The sequence below is a fragment of the Herpailurus yagouaroundi genome, unplaced genomic scaffold (genome assembly GCF_014898765.1).
Source record: "Herpailurus yagouaroundi ecotype Mexico unplaced genomic scaffold, PumYag 215, whole genome shotgun sequence".
NCBI classification, from domain to species: Eukaryota; Metazoa; Chordata; class Mammalia; order Carnivora; family Felidae; genus Herpailurus; species Herpailurus yagouaroundi.
Genome location: NW_024412446.1, coordinates 9,850,878 through 9,867,173, shown reverse-complemented (window position 1 = coordinate 9,867,173; position 16,296 = coordinate 9,850,878). Strand labels below are relative to the sequence as shown.

At 38.8% G+C, this 16,296-nt stretch overlaps 1 protein-coding gene across 1 annotated transcript in view; it reads right to left on the bottom strand.

The window, feature by feature from the left end:
- The window catches only part of RPA1 (replication protein A1), a 75,608-nt gene that overhangs the window by 36,297 nt on the left and 23,015 nt on the right, over nt 1-16,296 (bottom strand). Inside the window, exon 5 of the mRNA XM_040455501.1 lies at nt 10,117-10,205. Within this exon, the coding sequence (XP_040311435.1) occupies nt 10,117-10,205 (89 nt within the window). The remainder of the gene's footprint in view (nt 1-10,116; nt 10,206-16,296) is intronic.

Below are 16,296 nucleotides of genomic sequence, written 5' to 3'. Positions count from 1 at the left end.
TCTGTCCCAAAAATAAATAAACGTTGAAAAAAAAATTTTTTTTTAAATAAAAAAAAAACAAAACAGATGTCTGATTATCTTAATTATATTTCCATTTTTAAAATTATACAGGTTTGGGGGCACCTGGGTGACTCAGTTGGTTAAGTGTCCCACTCAGGATTTTGGCTCAGGTCATGATCTCATGGTTCATGAGTTTGAGCCCCACATCAGGCTCTGTGCTGACAGCATGGAACCTGCTTGGAATTCTCTCTCTCCCCCCTCTCTGCACCCCCCACTCGTGCAGGCACACTCTTTCTCTCAACATAAATTAAAAAAAAAATAAAATTATACATGTTTTAATGGACAAATATACTAACATGAATTAGACTACTTCTGATTATATATACACACAGAAACATTCCTACAATAGATTCAACTCACACACTCTATTAACTAAAATACAATTTTCGTAATAGGCAAAAAGTTTGATATGAAGGTTAATCTTTGAAGGTCTGGGTACAGTGGAAAGCATCTTCACCTGGAAATCAGGAATAATGAGTCTCATCTGTTGAAGCGACTCACCTGCTGTGTAATTTTTAACTTGCTCTGCAATCTTGGCCAAGTCACTTATCACCTCCTTCACTTTCATTCTGTCTTATGATTAACACAACTGATCTCTAAAACAGTTCCTTCTATCTCTTAACATTCTGTGATTGTGCAGCAGGCCTGAGCATCTCAAACTTTCCTTTCCTTTCCATTAACTCCACTGAGGTGAAGACCAGAACTGAGTCCCAGATAGGAAAACAAGGACAGGATGCAGTTTGCTTCTAGCACAAAAATTACTGGGATCACATTTATCCTTCTTAAGCAAAAGCTTGACTAGTAATTTTTGATTAATGATAAATTGAAGAATTATGCTTGATAAGTTTAAATTTAAACAGTGAATTAGTGTACTTTAGTAGAAACCACCTAAGCACCTTTCTTTATTAGGACCAACAGAAACGGTTTAATTTTAACCAGAACAGTTATTTCTCTAAGTTAAAAACAAACACCTATTGGGAATGCAAGCTGGTGCAGCCACTCTGGAAAACAGTATGGAGGTGCCTCAAAAAACTAAAAATAGAACTACCCTACGACCCAGCAATTGCACTACTAGGCATTTATCCAAGGGATACAGGTGTGCTCTTTCGAAGGAACACACGCACCCCCGTGTTTATAGCAGCACTATCAACAATAGCCACAGTATGGAAAGAGCCCAAATGTCCATGGATGGATGAATGGATAAAGAAGATGTGGTGTATGTATACAATGGAGTATTACTCAGCAATCAAAAAGAATCAAAAGAAATCTTGTCATTTACAACTACGTGGATGGAACTGGAGGGTATAATGCTAAGTGAAATTAGTCAGTCAGAGAAAGACAAAAATCATATGACTTCACTCATATGAGGACTTTAAGAGACAAAACAGATGAACCTAAGGGAAGGGACACAAAAATAATATAAAAACAGGGAGGGGGACAAAACAGAAGAGACTCATAAATATGGAGAACAAACTGAGGGTTACTGGAGGGGTTGTGGGAGGCGGATGGGCTAAATGGGTAAGGGGCATTAAGGAATCTACTCCTGAAATCATTGTTTTACTACATGCTAACTAATTTGGATGTATATTTTAAAAAATAAAAAATTAAATTAAAAAAAAAAAGAACAAACCAAAAAACCAAACACCTATTTAATTTCCTACTGTGAAATCAATTGGGAAAGAGAAAGAAATACATAATGGAAAACTTTAAATAAGGTAAGTCATATACAGCTTTTGGCATCCTTTATACTGACCAGCTGAAAAGTCATTTTTAATTTTTGTATGTGTATATTTATTTTTGAGGTGCAGGGGAGAGAGACAGAAGATCCAAAGTGGGCTCCATGCTGACAGCAGAGAGCCTGATGCAGGGTATGAACTCATAAATCGTGAGACCATGACCTGAGCCAAAGCTGGACACTTAACCAACTGAGACATCCAGGCACTCCCATTTAAAATTTTTAAACATGTTTATAATTAAAATAGCTAATAAAAACTATTAACTTAATAAATTATATAAGCTCTTAAAATTATTCCATACATTTCCTTAAACATATATATTTCTCATAAATTGTGTCAGAAATTCTTTTCCAAATATTCATGACTGATCATCATCTCTTCAGATTTAGTTAATTAATTAACTGATGGGGCACTTGGGTGGCTCAGTCCCTTAAGCATCTGACTTCGTTCAGCTAAGGTCGTGATCTCATGGTTCACGAGTTCGAGCCCCATGTAAGGCTCTGTGCTGACAGCTCTGAGCATGGAGCCTACTTTAGAGTCTGTGTCTCCCTCTCTCTCTCTGGCCCTCTTCCTCACACTCTGTCTCTCTCAAAAACAAATAAAAACATTAAAAAAACATTAAAAAAATTAACTGATAATGAAAAACAAATCATCCAATTAAAAATGGGCAACAAACACGAAAAGACATATTTCCAAAGAAGACATTCAGATGGCCAACAGACACGAAAAGATGTTCAACATCACTCATCATCAGGGAAATGCAAATCAGAATTACAATGAGATGTCACCTCACACCTATCAGAACGGCTAAAATCAACAACACAAGAAACAACAGGTGTTGGTGAGAACGTAGAGAAAAAAGGAATCTGCATGCATTGTTGGCAGGATTGAAAGCTGGTGCAGCTACTGTGGAAGACAATTGGGAGGGTCAAAATATTAAAAATAGAACTACCAGAACAAGTGCCAAGAAGAGAGAGCTGGGAGGTGACCAAAGCCACATAATATCAATGGGGAAGGTCACTGGAACAGCAATACAATGCAAAAACCAGCTAAAGTGAGAGTGACCAGGCTCGTTTTGGATCCCTATTTATTGAAGTATTTTAATCAGTGAAAAATCTACTCTGCTCACAATGCTCTTCAGCAGTGCACACTGGGGGATACTGTGCTTCTCAAAGCTCTACCCATCCCATGAACAAAGCATGTGGAACATGAACAGGCCGAGATATTTTCAAAGCTGGACAAATGACTGGAAAACCCCGTGCAGGAACTATGTACCTAGAAAGCCCAGTCGGCTTGGAAACCACCTATCTAATCAAAAATCTGGAAGAACTCAATAGCTCTTTAGCACAGTGGAGGAGGACTGGAAGAAGGAGCCACAGGGAAAGACGATGAGTTAAGTTTGCTTTATGGAAAAAGACATTTTTTAAGTTTCATTATAAACTGTCCAATTTCTTTTCTGGTATTTATGGAAAAGTTAGAAGTAAATGAAGTAAAGGCGTTGCTAAAATTTTTCATACAAGTTTATTTTTTATTTATTTATTTTTTTAAATTTTTTTTCCCAACGTTTATTTATTTTGGGGACAGAGAGAGACAGAGCATGAACGGGGGAGGGGCAGAGAGAGAGGGAGACACAGAATCGGAAACAGGCTCCAGGCTCTGAGCCATCAGCCCAGAGCCCGACGCGGGGCTCGAACTCACGGACCGCGAGATCGTGACCTGGCTGAAGTCGGACACTTAACTGACTGCGCCACCCAGGCGCCCCCATACAAGTTTAATGTCATATTTTAAATTTCCTTTTCATTGGACATACTTTCCTCTTACAGTAAGTGTGCCGGTAGCAATCCCCTGTATTGTTTTGTAAGCTCAACAGCTGATAAGGCATAACTTTTTTCATTAGAAGAAATCTCATATTTACTTAGAATCTTTATTTGGGGAGGAAAAAATGTTTTGATATCATAAAACAGATACGATCACATTAAGTGAATATTTATTTTTGATGGTATATATTAAAAATTAATTAAATTTTTTTCTCTGATTTAACCAATTACAAATGGAAATAATCAACAGTCTGATTAGGGGCAGACTTTATCAGATTAAAGTCTGCATCTGGGGCGCCTGAGGGGCTCAGTTGGTTAAGCATCTGACTCTTGATTTTGGCTCAGGTCATGACCTCACAGTTTGTGGGGTCAAGGCCTGTGTCCAGTTCTGCACCAACAGCATGGAGCCTGCTTGGAATTCTCTCTCTTTCTAAAAAATAAATAAATAAACCTAAAAAAATAAAGTGCATTAATAAGCATGTTAACACGTAGAAAATAAAACTTAAAAATTCAAAAAAAAAAAAAAAAAAAAGAATAAAACTCCCATATGATCCTGTATTTCCACTACTGGACATTTACCCAAAGAATATGAAAACATTAATTCGAAAAGATATATGCACCCCTATGCCTATTGCAGCATTATTTACAATAGCCAAATTATGGAAACAGTCCAAGTGTCCATTGATAGACGAATGGATAAAGAAAAGGTGGCATTATTCAGCCATAAAAAAATAAAATAAAATCTTGCCATTTGCAACACCATGGATTGAGCTAGAGAGTACAAGGCTAAGTAAAATAAGTGTGTCAGAGAAAGACAAATATCATCTCACTCATATGTGGAATTTAAGAAACAAAACAAATAAAGAAAAAAAGGGACAACTCGGAAAACAGACTCTGAACTATAGAGAACAAACAGAGGGTGGTGGGTGGGAAGATGGATAAAAGAAGTGGGGATTAAGAGCACACTTATCATGATGAACACTGGGTAATGTATAGAATTGTACACTATATTTTACACCTGAAATCACTATATTGTACGCCTGAAAATAATAGAACACTGTATGTTAATACAGTAACTATATGTTACTGACTTCACCATAGTGTGAAGTCAGTAAACAAATGTCTACACTGAAAAATAAAGAAAGAACAGCATAAATGTTATTTAAAAATATGGAAATAAATATGGGGAAAAATATGGAAGAAATAGCTTAAAATTTGAAAAGACTGCCTTTGGACAGGAGTTAGAGGCCAAAGAAAAATAAGGCAGGGAAATGTTATTTACTTGGTTTTGTTTTAAAGTGTACACAAAACCATTTGACTTTTTTTTCAAGTTTATTTATTTTGAGAGAGAGCGTGCGTGTGCATCCATGCAGGGGAAGCACAGAGAGAAAATCCCAAGCAGGCTCTGCGCTGTCAGCAGAGCCCGACCTGGGGTTCATTCTCACGAAAGGTCGGACCATGACCTAAGCCAAAATCAAGAGTAGGATGCCTGAATGACTGAGCCACCCAGGCACCCCAGAAAGTACTCTGAATGGAATAAAACTTGTAACACCAGAATGTGCTTGACATTGTTAAAGCAGTGCTTAGGGGTAAATTCGTAACACCAAATGCCTCTAATTTTAGAAAAGAAGAAAGGTCATAATCAATGAGCCAGCATTCATCTAAAGACATGGTGAGAAAGAACATATTAAGCCCAAAATAAACAGAGGAAAGGAAACATTAAAGATCAATGCATAGGGGCACCTGGGTGGCTCAGACCATTAAGCACTGAATCTTGACTTCAGCTCAGGTCATGATCTCACAGTTTCATGAAATGGAGCCCCAGGTCATCTGACAGCGTGCAGCCTGCTTAGGATTCTCCCTTTCTCTCTGCCCCTCTCTAGCTTGTGCTCTCTCAAAATAAATAAATGAACTTAAAAAAAAAATGTTTTTTAAATCAAAGTAATATAGAAAATATAAAAAGAGGAAAAAAAATCAATGAAACCAACAGGTGGTTCTTTGGAAAGATTAACAAAATTGATAAATCATCTAGCCAGACTGATCATGGGGAAAAAAAAGAATACAAATTATGAATATCAAGTATGAGAGAAATGACATCACTACAGCCTTTCACAGACACCAAAAGGCTAATACTACATTTATTTGATTCAATCTGATAATTTCTGCCACTTAATTGGGGTTTTTAGGCTACTTACCATTATTTATTTATTTAAAAGACTTTACTTTTAAGTAATCTCTACACCCAAAGTGGGTCTCGAATTTATAACCTTGAGATCAAGAGTCACATGCTCTACTGACTGAGCCAGTCAGGCACCCCAAGACTATTTACTTTTATAGAGGCCAATAAACCCAACAACTTAAATGACATGGTCAAATTCCTTAAAACACAATCTACTACAGCTCACTCAAAAGGGAACAGATTATCTGGATAACCCTATATGTATCTGTTAAAGAAATTGCATTTGTAGTTTAAAAACCTTTCTAAAAAATATATCAGTCCCAGATGGCTTCACTGGTAAACTCTACTGAACATTTAAGTAAAAAGTAATAATTCCACATGAACTACTGTAGAAAATTTAAGAGGGAACACTTTCTAATTCATTCTGTAAGGCCAGGATTACTATGACAACAAAATTAGACAAAAGGTATCACAAGAAAATAATAGACAAATGTCACTCATAATATAGATGTAAAAATTCTACACAAAATCAAGTTGGTTTGTTAAATCAAGCAAATTCAGAAAATGAGATCCAACAAAATAGAAAAAGTATTAATAGAGCATGATGACATAACATATCCCGGAAACCACAAATTGGTTTAGCATTCAAAAATCATTGAATGTAACTCACCATATTAACCAATAAAAAAGAAAAACCATACAATCATCAATAGATACCGAAAAAAACACTGGACAAAATATTCACCATCCTATTCCTGATACAAACCCTCAGCAAACTACGAATTAAAAGTAAACATCTTCATAATGATAAAAAAATATATATGAAAACCTACAGCTAACATAATACTTAATGGAAAAAGACAATGCTATCTCCCTAAGACCAGGAGCAAGACAAAAACAACCAGTAAGGCTAAATATTTTTTGTTATGTATTGGCTATTTGTTTTGTTTTGTTTTTAAGTAAACTCTGCCTCCAATGTGAGGCTCAAATTCATGATCCTGAGATCAAGAATCACATACTCTACTGACTGAGCCAGCCAGGTGCCTCTATCAGTCTCATCTTCTATAAGTATTTTATCCTAGTTTAAGTTTACATACCTTCCTACTTTTACCATGTGAAATTTTATTTCAATGTAATCATGTAGTCATTGTGAATTATCCCAATCCGTATGCAGCCCCATCCTCTTTATCATTTTTGATGGTTTCATTTTCTTTTTTAAATGTTTATTTTTGAGAGAGACAGAGACAGAGACAGAGTGTGAGGAGGGGAGGTGCAGAGAGACAGGGAGACACAGAATGCAAAGCAGGCTGCAGGCTCTGAGTTGTCAGCACAGAGCCTGATGCGAGGCTTGAAGTCATAAACTGCGAGACGCTTAACCAACTGAGCCACCCAGGCACCCTTATTTTCTAATTTTTAAAACAAATCTGGAAATTTATTTTGGTGAAAGTGAGGCTTTACTTTTTTTTTTTTTTCCTAAAGTAGGTTCTATGCCCTGCATAGGGCTCAAACTCATGATCCTGAAATCAAGAGTCACATGCTCTACCGACTGAGCCAGCCAGGCACCCCTTTTTATTTAACTAATTATTTTTAATTTTATTTTTATTAGACTTGGTAGAGGGACAGATGAGCCATTTCTTTTAACAGGGTCAGTGATTTACAATTCTTTGTCTTTTTCTAGAATTATCATTGTCTCTCGTTTAAAGTAATTAAATCATTCTTTCATTGTGCTTTTCTATGTATTTTCACAAGAAAATAAAACTCATTATCAACAGATACTCACTGTTTAGGAAGTACTAGGAATCTATCTCTTAACCTAAACTATAATTGCACTGGCGGAATCTGTCTGATACAACTATTTTGGAATGTGGGAGTCTCCTGAAGGCTTGCAACTTCCAGGAGAAGATCTGGATGGCAAATTACAGTCAATTCCAGCTCTTAGCACAGTAACAGCTACCTACCTCTGGGCCCTCAGCTAAATGACAGGCAGCTAGCTGTGCACCTTTTCCTTTTTTTCTCCCCCATGTGTATTTATTTTTGAGAGGGAGACAGAGCGTGAGCAGAAGGGCAGAGAGAAAAGGAGACACAGAATCCGAAGCAGGCTCCAGGCTCTGAGCTGTCAGCACAGAGCCCGACGTGGGGCTCGAACTTACAGACCAAGAGATCATGACCTGAGCCAAAATCGGATGCTTAACTGACTGAGCCACCCAGGAGCCCCTGTGCACATTTTCCTAAAGCATAGTGCACACAGTTCTGGAGAAACGAGGTAGGCAAAAAGGACCCTGTCCTCCAAATACTGGGGATCTGTGCTCTGAAAGCTGCTTCTGATCACAGAGGTGCAAAAGGGTGGGTGGCCACTGTTTTGCATTTTATTTAATAAAAATGAAAAATAAATAAAAATAAAAGTTAGGCATGAGGGACACAACAAAGAACAAAATATGGTCTGTACCTTCAGGGAGTTTATTCGTGGCCTGGCAATAAACACAGAAATTATTTTAAAAACTACTGGGTGTGGTGAGCTATCAAAAGAGTACCAATTACACGCTTTACATTTTTTATTTATTTTTAAAGATTTTATTTTTTACTTTTTTTTTTTGAGAGAGCGAGCGAGAGAGTGACAGTGCATGAACAGGGCAGGGGCAGAGAGAGAGGGATAGGGGGACAGAGGACCTAGAGCGAGCTCTTCACTGACAGTGGAGGCCAACGTGGGGGTTGAACTCATGAACTGTGAGATCATGACCTGAGTGAAGGCAGGCACTTAACTGACTGAGCCACCCAGGTACCCCTGAAGATTTTATTTTTAATAACGTCTACACCCAATGTAGGGCTCAAACTCACAACCTCGAGATCAAGAGTTGATTGTTCTACCGACAACCAGGCGCCCCTGCTTTACATTTTTTAAAAACAAAAATAAAATAAAAACAAAAATGTGCGTAAGAATGATCTTAAGAAAGTACATTTGTCAGGGCACCTGGGTGGCTCAGTCGGTTGAGCTTCCGTCTGCAGCTCAGGTCACGATCTCATGGTTTGTTGAGTTTGAGCCCCACACAGGGCTCTGTGCTGACAGCGTGGGGCCTGGAGCCTGCTTCAGATTGTGTCTCCTTCTCTCTGCCCACCCCCCAACTCTTCCTGTTGGTCTCTCTCTCAAAACTAAATAAAACATTTTTTTAAAAATTAAAAAAAAAAAAAAAAGAAAGCACACTTCTCATTAACACTTCAATGTATTTGTTGTTTTTAATCTATTGTAAGTGGGACTTTTTTCTATTCTTTCATTTTCCCTCTTTTCCTAATGCAAGCTTGTGATATTGTGATACATAAGAAATATTTTTTTGACCTTCATTCATGGTTCCTGGCACAGAGCTCTCAAAACCCTTACAACTTCCTAAGTAATAAGAGGAATTAAGGGTATCTTATTTATAAAAAGCCCATTTCAACCACACCTAAGTATCAACACAGTGACTTCTGTAAAGCTCCTAACAATGGGATGGTTGCCAGGGAAACCAACCATGTGATGAGAGTTGGAACTTTCAGCACCCACTCCCCACCTCTGGGGAAAGGAGAGAGGTTGGAGGTGGAACCAATCACCCAACAACAATGATGTAATCCAACATGTCTATGGAGGCCTCCATGCAAACCCAAAAGGATGGGGTTTGGGGCACTTCTGTCGGTGAACACATGGAGGCACTGGGAGGACAGTGCACCCCGAGAGAGTACGGAAGCTCTGTACCCCTCCCACACACCTTGTCCAATGCACCTCTCCTATCTGGCTGTTCTCTGAGTTCTGTGAACCGCTCTAGCTCATTAATCTAATGGAACCTGAGGAGGGGATTGTGGGAACCTTCAATTACAGCCAGTTGGTCAGAAGCAGAGGGAACTACCTAGACTTTTGACTGGCATCTGAACTGGGGTTTGGCGGTGGTGGAGGGGTGCGGAGGCAGCCTTGCAGGACTCTGTCTTTATCTGTGGAATCTGAAGCTAACTTTGGATAGGTAGTATCAGAACTCAACTGGCACTGTAGGACAACCGGCTCTCGTCCACAGAGAATTAGAGAATTGCTTAGTGTGAGACAAACCCCACACTTTTGGTAACAGACAAGCCAGAAGTATGAAGGAAGTTGTGTGCTGAGAAAAACAGAGAGAGTTTTCCTTTTGGAGTCCTACCATCATTTCTTCCGTACTAAAAAACCTGAAAGAATAACCTGGTTCCTAAACCTCCAAATCATGAGTTTTAGTAAGACTAACAAATCAAACTGAAACCAAATGGTAGAATTCTGGATCTATAAAGAGGTATTCTATCGAGTGCTACAACCTATAAAAAAGCCTTTTACCTTCATTATAGGGCACGGGATTGCCAATCTTTAATCCAACTGCTTCGGCTGATTTCAAAATGTCTAACTCCATCAAAATAATTACTCTCCTACAAAGGCAAAGAAATAGAAACAAGTTAGAAAAAATCAATTCAGAACCTTTCAAATGACAAGCTACTTAAAAAGCTCTCCCCCAATAATCATTTTGATAAAACTATTTCCGTTTGTCAACAGGTTTTCATTACTGAATAACTTGAGAAATATATGATATCAATTCCTGTGTAAATATTTCCCTTAATCTTTCACTGTATCATTATCAAGGCTTTTTATGATTGCAGGATTTTCATTTTCCATCTAGTCCTTTAATTAAAATGCAGTGCCCTTACCACAAACCGTGCCATCAAGGAGTAAATGACACAATCAGAATTTAGATTAAACACAATAATATATGGCACAACAACAGATGATCTGTTCTCAGAAACATATACCCATCTAAACAATTACCTTTTCCCAGTGAAAACCATTACAACTGTAGCTATTTTTTAATGTAATTATGATCTAAGAACTTATAGTTCTTTTACCTAGCTTTAACTCTAATTAAAACCTTTCAATAACTTCCCAAGAACCTTAGCCCAAAACTGAAACCTTTCACATGCCCTACAGGCTCTGTGTGATCTGGTCTTGCTGATCTCTTTCTAGTTCACCTCATACCGCTTCCCAGAAACACAGCTCTCCAGCAGTTCTGTTTGCTTTCAATTCCTGGTATATGCCATGTTTTCTCTTGCCACCCTCTCTCCTGCCACAAAGCCTTTGTATATGCTGCTCACTGACTGTGATGACCTTCTCTCATTCTGCCGTCAGCTAGTACTCATTTTTTGCTCTCATCTCAAATATCATTTCTTTTTTTTTTTGTAAAGTTTATTTACTGGGGCACCTGGGTGGCTCAGCTGGTTAAGTGTCCCACTCTTGATTTCAGCTCAGGTCATGATCCCATGGTTCACGAGTTCAAGCCTCATGTAAGGCTTTGTGCCAGGCGTGGAGACTGCTTGAGATTCTCTGTCTCCCTCTCCCTCTGCCCCTTCCCTGCTCTAAAATTTTTTAAAATTAAAAAAATTAAAAATAGTTTTAAATGCTGTATCACAAGACACCATAAGCAAGTTATGATAAAGTGGGATAAAATATTTGAAACAGCTAAAAAATAGTTATCTCTGGTTTACAAAGATCTCCCAGGAAACAAAAACATGCACAAAGTACATATATAAAAAGCTATTCAGAAAAGAACTACAAAGAATAAACAAGTACCTGAAAAGACATTTGAGCTCACGAATATGGAAATGTAAATTAATGATAATTAACAATTATTTTTAAAAATTAGTAGCATACAGGCACCTGGGTGGCTCAGTTGGTTAAGTATCTGACTTTGGCTCAGGTCATGATCTCACAGCTCGTGAATTCGAGCCCCACGTCGGGCTCTGTGCTGACAGCTCAGAGCCTGGAGCGTGCTTTGGATTCTGTCTGTGTCTCTGTCCCTCCCCCACTCGCACTGTGTCTCTCTTTCAAAAATAAACATTTAAAAAAAATTAGTAGTATCCAATATGTTGACAAGGTTAAGGGGAACTAACTTCCTTCCTTCCTTCCTTCCTTCCTTCCTCCCTCCCTCCCTCCCTCCCTCCCTCCCTTTCTTTTTCTTTCTTTACAGGTTTTTGAGATATCATTCACATACCACTCCATTTCCCCACCCATGCAGAACCACTAATTTGTTTCCTTGGATTTGTTTATTCAGAAGCACTCTTACACAAAGTTACTGGGTGTATTAATTGGTATATTTTCTGTTAAGAGATGTCGTTTGACCCCCACAACACTAACTCAAGCAATCTGCTCTTCAGAAGTAATAGCACGAACACATAAAGATAAATTTGCAAGGATGATTGCTAAAGCCCAGTTTGGAATAAAGCTAAATGTCCATCAAAAAATAAGGGGTAAATAAGCTGGGATGTATGGACACAGATTGTCAACAGAGGTAGGAAAGAGTACAAGACATGCCACCATCGTGAGATGGTAGAAAGAAGCAAAGCCCGTGGGACTGAAACTCTATCCCTGACTGTAGAGAACCAAGCCTAAGTTGTTGCACTCAACCCCAGCACAGCACTCCATCTTCTCCCATAACCATACCCCAGAGGACAGAAAAGTGGATAAAAAGAACCACTCGAGCACTCAAAGGTAGCCTGGAGTGGAAGATAATAGATCCCAAGTGGGAAGGTTGGCAAAGAGATGTATCCAGCTTAAACTATGTCGGAGCGAATATGAAGTCTGACAGAACCATCCACGTTAAGCATGAAAAAGATAAAAAGAAATGACATGGCAACAATGCAACATGCAAAAATGTATAAAAATACGAGGAACAAAAAAGGCAAAGACAATTAGAGAATCCAATCTAGAAGAAAGCATAAGCCAAGAAAGGGAATAATACTTCCCAAGAGAGATTTGGAAAATAAGACTAAGAATTCAATAAAATAAAACTCAAAAGATGAGATGAGAGATTGAGAAGAAAAAGGAACTTAAGACAAAAACAGAACAAAAGTAATACCATTATACATCTAACACTTAAAGATTATAAACACCAAGAGACAGCAAGGAGAAAGCTAAAAACTGAACTACTAGTATGTTGGAAAATCTTGACTTAATCCAACATATGCATTAGAAAATAAACTAAAACAAATTGAAGACACAAAGGGAAGACAGTTATCCACAATGTAAATAAAAACTAGAACCAAATGAAATAGAAAACAGCATTAAGGAATAACACACAGAAAGATTTAATTGAAAAGAAATAAATCTGCAGACTGAAAGGGCATACCATGGACCAGAAAAAAAAAAAAAAAAAGGAAGAACAATGGACATTAAGACACAGCCTGGTTAAAGGGCACGTGGATGGCTCAGTCAGTTAAGCGGTTAAGCATCCTACTTCAGCTCAGGTCATCTCACAGTTTGAGTTCCAGTCCCACATCGGGCTCTGTGCTGACAGCTTGGAGCCTGCAGCCTGCTTCAAGTTCTGTATCTCCCTCTCTCTGCCCCTCCCCACTCATGCTCTGTTTCTGCTCTTTCAAAAATAAACATTAAAAAAAAAAGACATAGCCTGGTTAAGTCACTGAACTTGAAACATAATGAAAGAATTTTTCGATAATCCACAAAACCTATTTAAGTTTTATCAACTGTCTAAATGATGTCCTTAATAATCCAGACCAGGATCACTTGTTATATTTAATTATCAAATCTCTTAAGACTCCTTCAATCTGGAACAGTCTTTCAGTGTACACAATTTTTTTACTTTCATGCTTGAGATTTGAAAATCAGAGGTCACTTATTTTGTAGGATATCCCTTAATTTACCTGAGGTTTCTTCATGATTAGATATAGATTGTGTATCTTTCGCAAAAATATACTATTAGTGATGCTGTGTTATTCTCATTGCATCTTATCAGGTAATACACGATTTCTATTTGTCCCATTACTGGTAATGTTAACCTTAATCACTGGAATAAGGTACTGTCTGCCAGGTTCCTCCACTATGAAGTTGCCTCTGTTCCATTTACTATTAGTAATTATGTTGTGGGGAAGTACTTTAACCCCATAAAAAAACCTGTCACTCTGCAAACTTTCACCACTTGTTTCAGCATCTGCGGTAGACTGAATCCCCCACACCAAAAGATATCCATGTCGTAACCCCTGAAACCTGTGAGCGGGACAACAAAGGACTTTGCAAATGTGATGAAGTTAATGACTGAAATGGCAAGATTATTCCTGAATCCTCAGATGAGCCCTAAAAGGAATGGCATGTATCCTTTAAGAGGGAGGCAGATCTGAAACAGACAGAAGGCAATGTGACCATGGAGGCAGAGACTGGGCTGATGCAGCAAAAAGCCAAGGAATTCTAACCACCACCAGAAGCTGGAAGAGGGAAAGAATGGATTCTTCCAGACAGCTTCCAGAGGGAGCATGCCCCTGCCAACACCAGGATCTCAGCCCAGTGAAACTGATTTCAACTTCCAACCTCCAGGGAGAATAATTTCTGTTGTTTTCAACCACTAAGTTTGTGTTAATTTGTTAGAGCAGTCAAAGCACCCATTGATGTTTCCTGCATGAACTAATATTGTGATGATTACCAAATGGCGACTTTCTATTCCATCATTCCTTCTACATTTATTAGATGGCATTCTATGTTAAGAAGAACCTTTATCTTCCCCCCATGTATTCATTTATTCAGTACAGACTTACGAACTCCTATTGTATTCAACAGGTTGTAATCTGTTTGCACTTTTATTGTGGTTTATAAATTATCTTAGATTGGCAAGTGTGAGATTTCTGCCAGCCTTTTGACAGGGTCCCCTCTCCCTTTGAGCACTTCCTTACCAACTGACACATTAAGATAGTCCAGGCTCGACTTATAATTTCCAAGCCCATAACAAGCCACCCTCCAAGGAGCCTTGGTTCTTTTTGGCATTCAGAAACCAAGACGTGCTAAGTGGGCTCACAGCTATTGTGCTGTTGCTGCTCCAAAGCTCTCTTGGTAGACAGACCTAGGCAAGACAGACAGACAGACAGACACAGACACACACACTGCACAATATATGTATACTCCTACACCAACCAGATGTGAAGAGACAGTTTTCAAAAGAAGACATACCTAGACAAGAGATACAGGAAAAGATACTCTACTTCATGAATCAGGGAAATAGAAATCAAAACCACAATAAGACATCACCTCATTCATATCTGTCAGAATAGCAATTATCAAAAAGACTAGAAATAACAAGTGTTGGCGAGAATATGGAGAAAAGGGAACCCTTGTACAGCTGTTGGTGAAAATGTAAATTGGTGCAGCCACTATGGAAAACGCTATGCAAGCTCCTCAAAAAGTTAAAACTAGAACTACCATATGATCCAGCAATTCCACTTATGGGCATTTATCCAAAGAAAACAAAAGTAGTAACTTGAAAAGATAACTACACCCCCATGTTCACTGCAGCACTATTTATAATAGCCAAGATACGGAAACAACCTAAGTGTCCACCAATAGATGAATGCATAAACAAACTGTGGTACACACACACACACACACACACACACACCACACACACACACAATTATTCAGCCATTTAAAGAAAAGGAGGATCTTGCCATTTGTGAAAACATGGATAGGCTTCCAAGGCATTATGCTAAGTCAGACAAAGAAAGGCAATTACCATTTGATCTCTCATATGTGGAAATAAGCTCATAGATACAAAGAACAAACTGATTGGTGGTTGTTAGAGGCAAGGGGAAGGGGGTGGGAGAAATGGGAGAACTGTTTTTGTTTTTAGTTTAAATAAATTGAATAACAATAAAATAAAAATAAAATAAAATAGAACTTTATTTTTTTATCAATTTTTTTTATGTTTTTATTTTATTTTTGAGAGACAGATAGAGTGTGAGTGGGGGAGGAGCAGAGAGAAAGGGAGAACACAGAATCTGAAGCAGGCTCCAGGCTCTGAGCTGTCAGCACAGAGCCCAAAGCGGGGCTCGAACTCACAGACTGTGAGATCATGCCCTGAGCCAAAGTTGGATGCTTAACCAACTGAGCCGCCCAGGCGACCCAATAAAATAGAACTTTAAAACCCCAAACTAATTATCTATATCTGTATCTACATCTACCTATCAAAAACACTGAGTTCACTCTGAAACCTCCAGTTCCAATCCAGAATCACAGATTTCTCCCTTGGCTAGCTCTCACTGCCCTCAACATATTTATTAAATCAATTCCCCTCATATGTCACCACCTGCCACTGCTGCACCCACGGACATCCTCCTCCCGATGCTCAAGTTCCATACCTAGTTCTAAGATTACCACCATCCCATTACAAACAAGCACCCTCCTCTCCCCATTGGTTCTGACACTCATGCTGGGCTATCACCACTTCTTGCAGACCCCCTCCTTATTCTGCTTGGCCTCCCTCCTTATCCCACCCAGTCTCCAACAACATGCTGATGTCCCCTGACCCCCACACTCCCAGATGGCTTCATCCCTTGCTCAGGATCCAACGGCCACACAGACTCTTGCCTCACCCTACTCAGGCTCCGACAACCCATTCTGGGCCGCAGCCATTCTCCCCTCGTGTGTGTTCTCCTTACCTGTTGGGGCTCCAGCACCCTGTCCAGCTCACAA